Source organism: Suncus etruscus, chromosome 1 (genome assembly GCF_024139225.1).
Source record: "Suncus etruscus isolate mSunEtr1 chromosome 1, mSunEtr1.pri.cur, whole genome shotgun sequence".
NCBI lineage: Eukaryota > Metazoa > Chordata > Mammalia > Eulipotyphla > Soricidae > Suncus > Suncus etruscus.
In genome coordinates this window covers 153,558,083-153,574,203 of record NC_064848.1, presented here as the reverse complement: position 1 = coordinate 153,574,203, position 16,121 = coordinate 153,558,083, and the positions used below count along the sequence as shown (strand labels likewise).

At 38.7% G+C, this 16,121-nt stretch overlaps 1 protein-coding gene across 1 annotated transcript in view; it reads right to left on the bottom strand.

Moving 5' to 3' along the window:
• The window catches only part of LOC126027317 (polyunsaturated fatty acid (12S)/(13S)-lipoxygenase, epidermal-type-like), a 31,101-nt gene extending 15,284 nt beyond the window's left edge, over positions 1–15,817 (bottom strand). The window contains 1 exon segment of the mRNA XM_049786351.1: positions 15,691–15,817. Coding sequence (XP_049642308.1) covers positions 15,691–15,817 — 127 coding nt within the window.
• Positions 15,818–16,121: the final 304 nt, after the last annotated feature.

The window sequence follows — 16,121 nt, the reverse complement described above, 5'->3', positions numbered from 1 at the left end:
GAAATCTGGCAGCTGTTACCAGGTTTACAAAATGCAGTCACTGTGTAAGAACCAGGCCAGCTCCATAAGCTCATTCTCTTCTCAAAAGAGATGTAAACCAAACTGTGAAAAGTTATGGGCAAACCAGTCACACAACAGAAAGCTGGCAATCTTGAGAGGAGAGAGTAGGCCAACCTCCTGCCCTGCTGAAGCCATGCCTGCTCCATCCATCACTCAAAATCACAAGTTTGCCCATGGCCCTATGTCACCATTCATCTAAGATTCTCTAAAGACACCAATCTTACCAAATACAAGTTGTGCTAGTATTTGGGCTGATATCACTGGGGTTTTTTGAGAATGAGTGCAGAATGCTTCTTCTATTTCTGGAAGGCCTGGCAGCTGATAACATGGCCCACAAAAGCTATAGTATCATAGGCTTAGAATTCCTGGACAACTTTATTAGTTTGATACTGTCATTCTACACTGGAACACACCAATTTAGTTATCAATATGTAGGCTAAGATCATTTAATATTTGGAAAACTAAAAATAACAGAATGGTCTGCTAACAAAATGAGCTTACTAATCCTTCTGCCATTGTCTTAATGACCTCGTTGGAAATATAATAATTTTCATAAATTTGTTGGTAGCTGTACTTCTTTATTCTTTCTTTTTATTTTTTTCTTCATTTTTTTAAAATCTCTATTCCTCTTTTCATCTTTGCTCTCACTTATCTGAAAACAAATGTATTTCCTAGTCACCTCATTGGAGATACAATAATTTTCACAGATTTTCTTGTCACTGTACTTCTTTTTAAATTTTCTTTCTTCTCTTCTTTTTTCTTTGTTTCTTTTTTATTATTTTTAATTTTTGCTTTCACTTATTGAAAAACAAATGTATTGTGGTAAACTATGTCAACTATGTGATGCATTTTCTTTAAATAAAGTAAATTTAAAAATAAAAGTTTGAATAGAAAGGCAAACACAAAGTCAAAGTTGAAGGTTGGAGGACAGGAACATGTGGCATGTCCCATGCAATGGGACCCATACATTTATGTTCCCTACCTTTTCACTCTTAGGATGTGTATTTTCATGTTTTTATGTGGGATGCATACTGGTAATCTCTGGTATATTACTCTTTCTCTTTCTTATCCTCTTCTTCCCTTTCCTCAGACTTTAAAAATAAAGCATTCTTTTATTTCCATAAAAAGATTGAGGATAATATTGCAAGCAAACAAATTTATGAAAAGGCTGGTGGGAATGCTGTCTAGTTCAACCTTTATGGAAAGCGATATGGAGATTCCTCCAAATACTGGAAATCCAGCTCGCATACTATCCAGCTATACCACTCCTAGGAATATACCTGAGGAACACAAAAATACAATACAAAAATCCCTTCCTTACACCTATATTCATTGCAGCACTATTCACCATAGCAAGACTCTGGAAACAACCAAGATGCCCTTCAACAGACGAATGGCTAAAGAAACTGTGGTACATATACACAACGGAATATTATGCAGCTGTCAGGAGAGATGAAGTCATAAAATTTTCCTATCATGGATGTACACGGAATCTATTATGCTGAGTGAAATAAGTCAGAGAGAGAGAGAGAAACACACAGAATGGTCTCACTCATCTATGGGTTTTAAGAAAAATGAAAGACATTCTTGCAATAATAATTTTCAGACACAAAAGAGAAAAGAGCTGGAAGTTCCAGCTCACCTCAGGAAGCTCACCACAAAGAGTGATGAATTTAGTTAGAGAAATAACTACATTTTGAACTGTCCTAATAATGAGAATGTATGAGGGAAATGGAAAGCCTGTCTAGAATACAGGTGGGGGTTGGGTGGGGAGGAGGGAGATTTGGGACATTGGTGATGGGAAGGTTGCACTGATGATGGGTGGTGTTCTTTACATAACTAAAACCCAAACACAATCATGTATGTAATCAAGGTGTTTAAATAAAATATTAAAAAAGAGGGCTCCCTGTGTGTGACACCAGGCGGGGAAAATCCGCGAAAGTACACCGGCCCAGTGGGGCTCAGCTGTGAAAGACTGTGAGTGTGACCTGTCTATGTCTGTCTACTGTCCTCTTGCGTGAAACTCTTGCGAGTGGGGCAAAAAGAGCCTCCAGAAACCTCGCTCGCCCAGACGCCATTTTCAGGGAGGGACTTCAGAGCATAAAAACCGGCTATCCTTTGCAAAAGCTGGCTCCCTGTGTGTGACACCAGGCGGGGAAAATCCGCGAAAGTACACCGGCCCAGTGGGGCTCAGCTGTGAAAGACTGTGAGTGTGACCTGTCTATGTCTGTCTACTGTCCTCTTGCGTGAAACTCTTGCGAGTGGGGCAAAAAGAGGCTCAGAGGAGCACGGCCGCTCCGCTTCGCTACGCGGCCGTGCACTCTTTCTAAGGAAAGAACTCCATTGCAACAAGAAGGAAAAATCACACTAAGAACGGCGCTATATCACAGAAGCAAACATTTCTCTCTGGACTGTCTTCTCTGTTACATGCTCGGGCCTAAGATTTGACCCAGTGTGAGGCTTCATCCACGGAGGACTCCCTCCCTTAGAGGCAAGTCAGCCCATCCAGAAAGGGAGGAGCCAGAGGAGTGTGCTGCCTACATCATATAGACAATGAATACCACTACAACACGTAGAAAAACCCACAATACAAATGTGACAATGGGGAAACAGCGCAGGCCAGCATCAGACATAGAGAATGAAGATGACAATTCTGAGGACCAGATAATGACTGAACAACTAATCAACCTCTCAGATAAGGACTTTAGACTAGCAATATGGAAGGTGCTCAACAGACTCCAAGAAACCATGGATCGAGTTGAACAGAACACTAATAAGAACCAAGAAAATATGAAGGCAGAAATGACAAAACTCCAAACTGAAATAACATGTCAACTAACAGGCCTGAAAAACTCAGTAAACGAAGTGAATGACAAAATGGATAAGCTCTGGGACAGGGTATCAGAAGCTGAGAATAGACTTGGTGCTGTGGAAGATGAGATACATAACAATTCCATACAGCAGGAGAGATTGGACAAAAAACTTAAAGCAAATGAGCAGACAATGGAAAAATTAGTCAAAGAATGGGAACAGACGAAAATAGAAGTCTATGATAAGATCAACAGAAACAACTTAAGAATCATTGGAGTCCCAGAGACCCAGGAAGAAAATTTCCAGGAAGAATCAATGGTCAAGAACATCATTAAAGAGAAACTTCCAGAGCTAAAGAATATATGTGATCAAATCCTGCATGCCCGAAGAGTACCAACCAAAAGAGACCCCAGAAAAACCACCCCAAGACACATCCTAGTCACAATGACAAATCCCACAGATAGAGACAGAATTCTGAAAACAGCAAGATCAAAAGGGGAAATCATGTTCAAGCAAGCTTCCCTGAGATTTACAGCAGACCTGTCACCAGAAACGCTCAATGCCAGAAAGCAGTGGTGGGATATTGTGACAAGACTGAATGAAATGAATGCTTCACCCAGAATACTATACCCAGCAAAACTCACTTTCCGGTTTGATGGAAGAATACATGGTTTCACAGACAAAAAACAGCTCAGAAACTTCACAGACACAAAACCAGTCTTAAGAGAAAAACTGAAAGACCTAATCTAAGACAAGACTACCCAAAAGACACACCAAATTTTGAAATAAAGATGGCGTTAAATCCCAGGACAATTCTTTCTCCACAACGTCAATGGACTAAATGCACCAGTTAAGAGACACAGAGTGGCTAAACTGGATCAAAAAACTCAATCCAACCTTCTGCTGCCTACAAGAAACGCCACCTGAATAGTCAGAACAAACATAGACTCAAAATAAAAGGCTGGAGAAAAGTTATCCAAGCAAACATCACCCATAAAAAAGCTGGAGTGGCCATACTAATATCAGATAATGCAAAACTTTATAATCAGGAAGGTTGTAAGGGACAAAGACGGACATTTTATATTAATCAAGGGGTACGTAGAGCCAGGAAGAATTCACTCTCCCTAAACATATATGCACCGAATAGAGGGGCCAGCAAAATATTTAATACAAATGCTGACAAATCTGAAAAATAATATCAACAACAACACAATAATTGTGGGGGACCTAAACACGGCTTTGTCAACACTGGACAGGTCAACCAGACTGAAACCCAACAAGAATATACTAGACCTGAGGAGAGAAATGGAAGAAAGAGGCCTAGTGGATATATATAGGACACTCCATCCCCAGAAAACCTGGATACACATTCTTCTCCAATGTACATGGGACATTCTCCAGGATAGACTACATGCTGGCACATTAAACATACCTCCATAAGATCAAGAGGATAGAAATTTTGCAGACTACCTTCGCTGACCACAAGGCTCTGAAATTATTTGTGAACATCCAAAGGGACTCAGAAGAAACACTTTAACACCTGGAAGTTAAACAGCCTCATGCTCAATAACCAGTGGGTCCGAGATGAAATCAAGGAGGAAATAAAAAGGTTCCTGGAAACAAATGACAATAAAGACACAAACTCTCAGAACTTATGGGACACAGCAAAAGCAGTACTGAGAGGAAAATTTATAGCTTTGCAAGCACACATCAGGAAGGAAGAAGGAGCTTACCTGAGTAGCTTAATGACACAGCTAATAGAACTAGAAAATGCTCAACAAAAGGACCCAAGAACAGGAAGACAGAAGGAAATAACAAAGCTGAGAGCAGAAATCAACGAAGTGGGAAACTCAAAAAAACAATCCGACAAGATCAACGAAAGCAGAAGTTGGTTCTTTGAAAAAATAAACAAGATTGATAGACCACTGGCAAACCTAACAAAGAAAGAGAGAGAGAGAAACTTGATAACTCGTATCAGGAATGAAAAAGGAGAGATCACTACTGATATGACAGAGATTCAAAGGGTAATCAGAAAACTACTTTGAAAAACTCTACGCCACTAAAAATGAGAACCTGGAAGAAATGGATAAATTCTTGGACTCTTATAATCTTCCACGGTTGAAGGAAGAGGATTGTAGCATATCTAAACACCCCCATCACCATTGATGAAATTAAAACAGTAATCAAATGTCTGCCGAAAAACAAAAGCCCAGGTCCAGATGGATTCACTAATGAATTCTATCAAACTTTCCAAGAGGAACTACTGCCAATCTTGGCAAGACTCTTTCATGAAATTGAACAACAGAAACACTTCCAAATAGCTTTTATGAAGCCAACATCACCTTGATACCTAAACCAGACAGAGACGCTACCAAAAAGAAAATTACAGACCAATATCACTGATGAATGCAGATGCAAAGATCCTCAACAAAATCCTGGCAAATAGGATTCAATGCCTCATTAAGAAGATCATCCACTACGATCAAGTAGGTTTCATCCCAGGAATGCAAGGCTGGTTTAACATCCGTAAATCTATCAACATAATACACAACATCAATCACAAGAAAAATAAAAACCACATGATCATATCAATAGATGCAGAGAAAGCATTTGATAAGGTCCAACACCCATTCTTGATCAAAACTCTCAGCAAGATGGGAATGGAGGGAACCTTTCTCAATATAGTGAAGGCCATCTACCACAAGCAGTGGCAAATATTATCCTCAATGGAGAAAAACTGAAAGCCTTCCCTCTAAATTCTGGCACAAGACAAGGCTGTCCTCTCTCACCACTCCTATTCAACATAGCACTGGAAGTACTTGCTATAGCGATTAGGCAAGAAAAGGATATCAAGCGGAATCCAGATAGGAAAGGAAAAGTCAAGCTCTCACTGTTTTGCAGATGACATGATACTCTACCTTAGAAAACCCTAAAGACTCTATCAAAAAAGCTTCTAGAAACAATAGACTCAATAAGCAACGGTGGCAGGCTACAAAATTAACACACAAAAATCAATGGCCTTTCTATACACCAAACAGTAATAAAGAAGAATTGGACATTAGAAAACAACCCCATTCACAATAGTACCACACAAACTCAAAATATCTTGGAATCAAACTTGACTAAATATGTGAAAGGACCTATACAAAGAAAACTATAAAACTCTGCTCCAAGAAATAAGAGAGGACACACGGAAATGGAAACACATACCCTGCTCATGGATTGGCAGGATTAACATCATCAAAATGTCAATACTCCCCAAGGCATTATACAGATTTAATGCCATCCTCTAAGATACCCATGACATTCTTCAAAGAAGTGGAATCAGACACTTTTGAAATTCATTTGGAACAATAAACACCCTCGAATAGCTAAAGCAATCATTGGGAAAAAGAATATGGGAGGGAATTACTTTTTCCAACTTTAAACTGTACTACAAAAGCAACAGTTATCAAAACAGCATGGTATTGGAATAAGGATAGGTCCTCAGATCAGTGGAATGAGCTTGAATACTCAGAAAATGTTCCCCAGAGATACAACCATCTAATTTTTGATAAAGGAGCAGGAAATCCTAAATGGAGCAGGGAAAGCCTCTTCAACAAGTGGTGTTGGCACAATTGGATAGCCACTTGCAAAAAATTAAACTTAGACCCCCAGACTAACATCATGTACAAAGGTAAAAATCCAAATGGATTAAAGACCTCGATATCAGCCCCCAAAACCATAAGATATATAGAACAGCACCATAGGCAAAAACACTACAGGACATTACAGGCATCTTCAAGGAGGAAAACTGCACTCTTCCAAGCAAGTGAAAGCAGAGATTAACAGATGGGAATATATTAAGCTGAGAAGCTTCTGCACCTCAAAGGAAATAGTGCCCAGGATACAAGAGCCACCCACTGAGTGGGAGAAACTATTCACCCAATACCCATCAGATAAGGGGCTAATCTCCAAAATATACAAGGCACTGACAGAACTTTACAGAAAAAAACATCTAACCCCATCAAAAAATGGGGAGAAGAAATGAACAGACACTTTGACAAAGAAGAAATACGCATGGCCAAAAGACACATGAAAAAATGTTCCACATCACTAATCATCAGGGAGATGCAAATCAAAACAACGATGAGATACCACCTCACACCCCAGAGAATGGCACACATCACAAAGAATGAGAATAAACAGTGTTGGCGGGGATGTGGAGAGAAAGGAACTCTTATCCACTGCTGGTGGGAATGCTGTCTAGTTCAACCTTTATGGAAAGCGATATGGAGATTCCCTCCAAAAACTGGAAATCGAGCTCCCATACGATCCAGCTATACCACTCCTAGGAATATACCCTAGGAACACAAAAATACAATACAAAAACCCCTTCCTTACACCTATATTCATTGCAGCTCTATTTACCATAGCAAGACTCTGGAAACAACCAAGATGCCCTTCAACAGATGAATGGCTAAAGAAACTGTGGTACATATACACAATGGAATATTATGCAGCTGTCAGGAGAGATGAAGTCATGAAATTTTCCTATACATGGATGTACATGGAATCTATTATGCTGAGTGAATAAGTCAGAGAGAGAGAGAAAACGCAGAATGGTCTCACTCATCTATGGGTTTTAAGATAAATGAAAGACACCCTTGTAATAATAATTTTCAGACACAAAAGAGAAAAGAGCTGGAAGTTCCAGCTCACCTCAGGAAGCTCACCACAAAGAGTGATGAGTTTAGTTAGAGAAATAACTACATTTTTGAACTGTCCTAATATTGAGAATGTATGAGGAAATGTAGAGCCTGTTTAGGGTACAGGCGGGGGTTGGGTGGGGAGGAGGGTGATTTGGGACTTGGGTGATGGGAATGTTGCAACTGGTGATGGGTGGTGTTCCTTTTATGACTGAAACCCAAACACAATCATGTATGTAATCAAGGTGTTTAAATAAAAAAAAAAATTAAAAAAAAAAAAAAAGAGGAAATTTCATAGCAATACAATTATTCATCAATGAAGAAGAAATAGACCACATAAATAACCTAACTGCACAACTGAAGAAACAATAAAAGGGGGGGCAGAGAAATAGCACAATGGTATTTCATATTCTGGCATCCCATAAGGTCCCCCATGCCTGCCAGGAGCAATTTCTGAGCAGATAGCCAGGAGTAAGCCCTGAGTGCTGCCGGGTGTGGCAAAAAAGGGAAGAAATTAAAAAGGCCACAATAGAGAGTACAAAGAAGATAAAAGCAAGGAAATAATAAAAGTTAAAGCAGAAATGAATAAATTGAAATAGCAAAACACAATTCAAAGGATTAATAAAACCAAGAGATTATACCTTGAAAAAAGTGTATCAGATTGACAAAATACTAGCAAGCCTCAGAGAAAGTACCCTATTAAAAACAACTTTGAAATGAAAGGGGTGACATAATGATAGATACCACAAAAATTCAAAGGATCATTAGGGACTATTTAGAAATTACTTATTACTTAAAACAAGAGAACCTAGAAGAATGAATAATCTAAAGGAGATATGAAACAATCAATTACTATAGAGGAAATCAAAATGGTAATAAAAAGTCTCCTCAAAAACTAAAGCACAGACCCAGATGAATTCACTACTAAAACCCTTTAAAGAAGATAGTGTCAATTCTTTATAGGCTTTTTCAGGAGGTTGAAAAAAAAGAACACAGAAACATTTCCAAACAGTTTCTATGAGGCAAACATTACCCTGATATTAAAAGCAGACTATAGAGCACAAAAGGGGGAAATTACAGACTAATATCTCTGATGAACATGATGCAAAGATCTTCAACAAAATATGCATCCAAGAAACATTAAAAAGATCATACACTGGGACTGTTGGGAGCTGGGTTCCGAACAAGGAGGGATACCATTTTGTAAAAGCCAAATGGTGTAAGCTACATGCTAGGTTTCCACAAACTTATATTACCATTAACACCACCCTTAGCTACAAGGTAGCCTATTAGGAAAAGACACAAGGAGCAGTAGGACCATACCCCTAGCCTAGACAATAGCCAATTATTTTAAAGATCATCAGAAAGCTAGAACCTCCCTATATCCCTTCCCTATGTAATCCTCTTTGTGATAGCCCATTGAGTGAGAAAAATTATTTGCCCATCACTCATCTGATATAAGGATAATATCCAATATATTCCAATATCATATATATATATATATATATATATATATATATACTCTATTCAACATATATACAAATTGTTGGGACCTGGGTTCTGAACAAGGAGGGATGCTATTTTGTAAAGGCCACATGGCAGGCTTCTCAGGGAGAGATGCCATTTATAAGAACCACATGGTGTAAGCCTCATGCTGGGTGTCCACAAGCCTATTTCCATAGACACGCCCCATCTACCTGGCCGTATTAGGTAGCCTATCAGGGAAGGACAAGAAGCAGCAGGAAGGTATCCCTAGACAATAGCCAATCATTTTAAAGATCATCAGAGAGCTGGAATCTCCTTATATCCCTTCCCTATACAATCTTCATCAAGTTGGGAGGGGAATCATTTCCTTTGGGAGATGTCCCTGGCTGGTCAGTGTGGGAGCTTTTTGGAGATGGATTAAAGTATGAAGTTTTATTCCAGTTGTTGGTCTCATCCTTCAAGTCTGGACTCTAGCAAATAATATATGTAAATTTTTGATATATATATTCAAAAATAAATGTAAATATAAATTTATATCATGGTAACAATAAAATATCACCTCAGAGCAGAAAATTGTCATAGTAAAGAACAATCAGTGTAGTTGTGGATGTGGCGGGGTGGGGTGGGGCAAGGAGGGACCTTCTTCATTGCAGGTGGGAGTTAACTGCTGTAGCCTTTTTGGAAAGAAAATATGGACATTCCTGAAAAAAAAAAAATCTAGAAATTAAACTTCTATTTCACCCTGCAATCTCACTTCTGGAAAAATACCTAAAGGTTCCCAAAACACAATTTAGAAAAGATGTCTGCACTCCTCTGTTCATTGAAGCACTATGGGCAAAATCTGGAAATAACCCAAGAGCCCATGGACCGATGACTGGATGAAGTAGCTATCGTACTACTCAGCCATCAGAAAAGATAAAGTTGTGCAATTTGTTGCTATTTGGATTATCTGAAGAGTATTGTGCTTAGTGAAGTTAGAGTGAGAGGGACAGATTCAGAGTGATCTCTCTCATATGAAAGATATAAAGAAACAGTATAGGAATAACAAATGCCCAAAAGTCTATGAAAAACTTAAAAATTGGTCTTCAGGGACCAGAGAGATAGCACAGCAGTTGGGCATTTGCCTTGCAAGCCGCCAACACAGGACAGACCCGGGTTAGATTACTGGCATCCCATATGATTGGATTTCTGAGCCAGAGAGCAAGGATTAATTAACCCTTGAGGACTGTTGGGTGTGACCCAAAAACAAACAAAAACAAAAAAACAAAAAATAAACAAACAAAAAAAGCTTATATCTGTGGGAGGGGGATATAGATATGGGAGGAAAGTAGATGACAATGGTCGAGTAAAGTGGTCACTCTGCGCAGAAAGGTGGGATCCTGAAAGGAACTAAAATGATATGCAAATCACAGTGCCTTTTAAAAGAAAAAGAGTCTGCAGAAGTTTCGGGATGGCAGTAGGATGGGAGGAAGAGCTAAACTCGGTGGTTGCTGGGAGGTGGATACTGGTGAAGGGGTTGATGTTGGAACACTACACCTGAAATTCAATCATGACAAACTTTGTAATTGAAATTTATTAAATTTAAAAACCAAATATCTTCTAGATGAATAACAAACATAAGTTAGTTCCTGTATTAAAATATGTCCACAAATTTAGAAGACAGAGTTCTCTCTTTTTCCCAATAATGGAGAAGACTGAAAATGCTATGATCCATAGAGGCCAAGTTCCCAGAGATATCTTTAAAGCTGAAGTTATGAAATATTTTCCTTGTGTTTTTGTCTATATGCTTTATGTTACACCCAAATAAATTAAATGGTTTTTTTTTGTTTGTTTTTTGTTTTTTGTTTTTTGGGCCACACCCGTTAGATGCTCAGGGGTTACTCCTGGCTACGCGCTCAGAAATTGCCCCTGGCTTGGGGGGACCATATGGGACACCAGGGGATCGAACCGTGGTCCTTTCCTTGGCTAGCGCTTGTAAGGCAGACACCTTACCTCTAGCGCCACCTCGCCGGCCCCTAAATGTTTTAATTTATCTTTTTTTGAGCATGTTTTTATCTTTATTTCCACTGACTTTATTTCTGACTTTTTTGTTGCTATTTTGGGAACACACCTGGCAGTTTCAACAATAATGTTTGGAATTTCTGGACAGCTCCATTTTTGTTTAGTATAGTCGTTCCTATAGGAACACACCACTTTAGATGCCAATGTATAGCTAAAGTCACCTAATGTTCAGAGACAAATGAGATAACATAATGGTCAGCTAGCATTTACTAAACCTTCTGCTAATGACTTAATGACCACATTGGAGATTCAATCGTTTTCACAAATTTGTTTTTTGCTGTACTTTTTTCCTTTTTCTTCTATCCTTTTTTTTTTTTTTGCACCCAATTATCTGGAAACAAATGTATTTTGATCAACTATATGAACTGTGGATACATGCTTTATAAATAAAGTAAATTAAGTTGAAAAATAAGTTTCATACACTGCACTGTTTTTGTTTAAGATGCTCATTTAAATACATGTTTATTTTCAAAAAGGAACCAGAAAATAATTTGCAATTTTATTTAAAAATGCCATTACTTGGGTCTGGAGAGATAGCACAGCGGCGTTTGCCTTGCAAGCAGCCGATCCAGGATCAAAGGTGGTTGGTTGGAATCCCGGTGTCCCATATGGTCCCCCGTGCCTGCCAGGAGCTATTTCTGAGCAGACAGCCAGGAGTAACCCCTGAGCAATGCCGGGTGTGCCCCCCCCCAAAAAAATGCCATTACTTTAAAAATTAAACTAACTTGTATCCCATTGGAAGGTTCTCCATACTGTGCTCTACTGCTATTATTACTGGAACTAAATTTAAGGGACTTCGATCCTGGATACACATCCATAATTACAAAAGTGCAAGAGTTTATTTTAATGACAATATAGTGCAGGAGAAGGCCTTAAACAAAGGTTTGCTCATAATTCCTCAGAAGCAGATAACATCATTCATTAGAAACTTTCCCAAGAGCTTTAAATGAAGCATGAGATCACAAGGTGGAGGCAATCAGCTGTCGCCAAAGAGGTTAGAACAAAATTTTCACCCACTCCACCTCCTCCTCTCCCACACAACTGCAAGGTTTTTTTCTTGTATATTTTCTTGTGAATTCTCTTTGGCCTTCTCTCCTGCATTCTTCTTTTCTATACCCTCATATATAATCCTTGTTATTTACTAAGTTCTTTCCTATTGTAACCATGACTTTACATGATAACTACTTTCAATATGATTATTGTTTTTCACTCTCCCCCATAGTCTAGCCACTTCCATTTGATAATTTCTCTAGCTTTTTTTTTGTTTGTTTGTTTTGGTTTGTTTTGGTTTTTTTTGGTCCACACCCATTTGATGCTCAGGGGTTACTCCTGGCTAAGCACTCAGAAATTGACCCTGGCTTGGGGGGACCATATGGGACGTGGGGGCATCGAACTGCGGTCCTTCCTTGGCTAGCTCTTGCAAGGCAGACACCTTACCTCCAGCGCCACATCTCCGGCCCCAATTTCTCTAGCTTTTAAAGACCCTCAAACATGCCATTCTTTTACCTGATTTATAACACAGAATTCAATTGTTGAATTATGCATCCCTTTTTTACATCTTTTTTATTTTATTGTGGTTGAAGTGAATTGCAATTCTCTCACAGTGATATTTAAAGTACATTGTAATAATGAATGAGGGGCATTCCCACCACCAGTGTTGTCCTCCCTCCACCCCTGTTTCCAGCATGCATCCCACATCTCCCTCCTTTACTCCCATAATGCTAGTGCAACTGTTCCCGCCTTGTACAGCTTGTTGTAGATTGGGTATCGATTCTGTTGTCGTTGACTTTAGATTTGGTATTCATGTCTGGTCAGTTTTAATATACTTTTTTAAAAAGTCATACAACTTTTTAAAAATACTTGTATCCAGACAATAAGATTATAGACACAATCTGCACCCATCATCTTCAATGACAGATATGCACCCATCAAGCTTCACTGACCTTGGAATAAATCTCTTGCCACCATCATACTTATAAATTCCAAGAGGGATTTGTTTTTATTTTCTTTCATTCATGAACACCCTTGTTTATCTTACATTTTCTTTTTTTTCTTCTTTTTTGGTTTTTCAAGCCACACCCGTTTGATGCTCAAGGGTTACTCCTGGCTAAGTGCTCAGAAATTGCCCCTGGCTTGGGAGGGACCATATGGGACACCGGGGGTCAAACGGGATCCTTCCTTGGCTGGCGCTTGCAAGGCAGACACCTTACCTCTAGCGCCACCTCGCTGGCCCCTATCTTACATTTTCACTAATGACTCATTTGTAGAATAGGGCCACTATTTAATCAACAATCTAGTTCCCTACTACATTCTGCCTTTTTCAATGGTACCTATCTTCCTGAATTCAAAGTTTTTCTAAACAGAGTGGCAAACTTACTTCCCTTATTTCTATTTAACAATAGTATGTTTACCTCAAAAGTTATATCTCTAACTGTTAAATCAAGGGAGCAGGGAGCTGAAATGACAGTACTGTAAGCCACAGTCAAAAGCTATTTAAAATGCCTCTCACAGAGGCACATTGATGGTGGGAAGGAAGGTGTCACTGGTGAAAGGATTGGTATTGGTATTGAAACATTGTATGCATGAACCCAATCATAATTAACTTTGTAATTCACTGTGACTAAATAAAAATTTCAAAACTACACCTGTACTTCTATCCTTGAAAGTAACAAAAGTGCCATCTATCTTTCCAAAAGTCAATAGAGCTACCACATCTATAGTACTCAGAAAGTTTCTAAAACTCACTTTTGTCATGTTTTGTTCAAAAGGGTAACCAGAACTGTAGACAATCTCACAAAAAGCATCAAAAAGGCAAAAGAATTCTAATAGATCACCTTTATCAACCATTTGGCATTGGACATAATCTTGCTTCTTGAAGGGGTAGTTTCAGAGGCTGGTAGTAGGAGCTGTATATATGTCTTCCCAAATCTCTCTGATATCTCTGCTACCATGAAAGCTGACCAAAAATTGAGAATTATTTTTTAATTTCAGAATTTTTGCATATAGATATATGCATGTGATTTTAAAAGTTATTTATCATTACGTTTCTGGTATAGTTTTCACCAGTGTCAACTTTCTTTCACCAATGTCCCTGTTACCTCCCACCCTGGCCTGATTCCTTTACTGGAACATTTTAAAGTGTGGTTATTGTAATTTGAATCTCATCCTTTCAGTTTTGTTGATTCTATGGTTCAGATACATAGTTCAGTTATGTAGTACACCTCTTCATCACCATGTGTCCATAGTTCCTTCCTTCTGTCCCTGTTACCTTCTTTCTACTTCTTCCTTTCTCTATTCAGTTTCTTTCCTTCTCTATACCCAGTTATATGGTCTATGTTCCAAGATAATTTAGGTATCCTATGCCTTGCTTTCCCTTACCTTGTTATTTTATATTCCACTTAGAAGTGAGTTCATCTGATGTTTGTCTTTTTAAATGTATTTTAAATTCAGTCATGAATTTAAACATGAAACTACAAAGTTATTAATGAGCAGGTTTCAGACATACAGTGTTTCAACACATATTTCTTCACCCATGTCTACTTTCCTCCACCAATGCCTTCACCCACCCTATATGAGTCCCAACCTGCTTCCACCAGAGGAACTTATTTTTTTAAATAAGATTTTGCAATGTGGTTCAAAGTACTGTATCTGGCAGGGTTTCATACATAACACTTTACCACCTCTTAGTACCACCTCTTCCTACAGGTTGAATGCCTCTCTCTACGTTAGTTATTGTTCCCTCCTCTGTCCAATCTCCCAGCCCCCTCAAGTGGCATGCTTCCAAATGAATACCAGTTCTAAAGTTCTTTGTTCCCATTGCCTTTGGATACTTGATATCCCACTATTATGTTTCTTTATATTCAAAATATAAGATCATTCTGTGTTGGTTTCTTTTCTTTTGACTAACTTCACTCAGTATTATATTTACTATTGTACATTTAGATTGTTTCCACATTTTGGCTATTGTGGATAGTGCCATAAAGAACAGAGAGGTGGAAATCTCTTTTCTCCTTTTGTTTTGGGGCCATGAGATGTACTTCAGGAAGTGGATTTGCTGGGTCAAATAAAAACTCAATTCAATTTTTATTTTTAGGAATGCCCATATTTTTTCCAGAAAAGCCAGATAGTTGACACTTCACCAGCAGTGAATGAGAGTCCCATTCTCTCCACAATCACAACACTGGTTGTTCTTTTGATGTATGCCAGTCTCTGTGGTGCGAGATGATATCTCATTGTTATTTTTATTTGTATCTTCCTGCTGATTAGTGATGAAGAGCATTTTTTTCATATGCACTTATCCATTTGTATTTTTCTTTGAGGAAGTTTCTGCTCATTTTTTCGTTCCATTTTTTTTATGGGGTTGGATATTTCTTTCTTGTAAAGTTCTATTCGGATCTTACATACCTTTTACATTTGAGCCCTTATCAGAAAATTAGTGGGCAAATAATTTCTCCAATCCATGGGCTATCTTTTGTATCCTGGTTATTGTTTTCTATGAGATGCAGAAGCTTCATAATTTGACACAGTCCCATTTGTTTACCTTTGCTTCCATTTGTTTAGTTAGTGGTGTATCATCGTAAGATACCTTTAGCTTTTTTGAGCCTTCTGTTACTCATTAGACTCACTGACTTGGTGGTCTCCTTTGCAAAATTCCAATCATATTGGCTGTGATTATAGTGGACTGACACTACCATGAAATTTTGAGATGCCATGTTGCCGCATGGCAACACAGTTCCAGATCTATATACCTGGAACAAATTTGGTGGGTTGGCAGTTTGATAAGGTTAAGTTGTGGAGCTGAGCCATTTCTATTGGAGGGTGTTGGAAGAGGCTATATGCTGCTGCTGTATCTTCAGGCAGAAAGGGGCATCTCTCTGCCTCCATTCTGAGAAGTCCCCTGAGTTTTCAGCCTGGTAGTTGTACCAGGGAGAATTGGTGGCATTATTTTCTTTAGAGCTTAGTAGTGAAGCTATGCAGGAAGATGGAGAAACCCTCCAACAGCAGTAGGAGACTGCT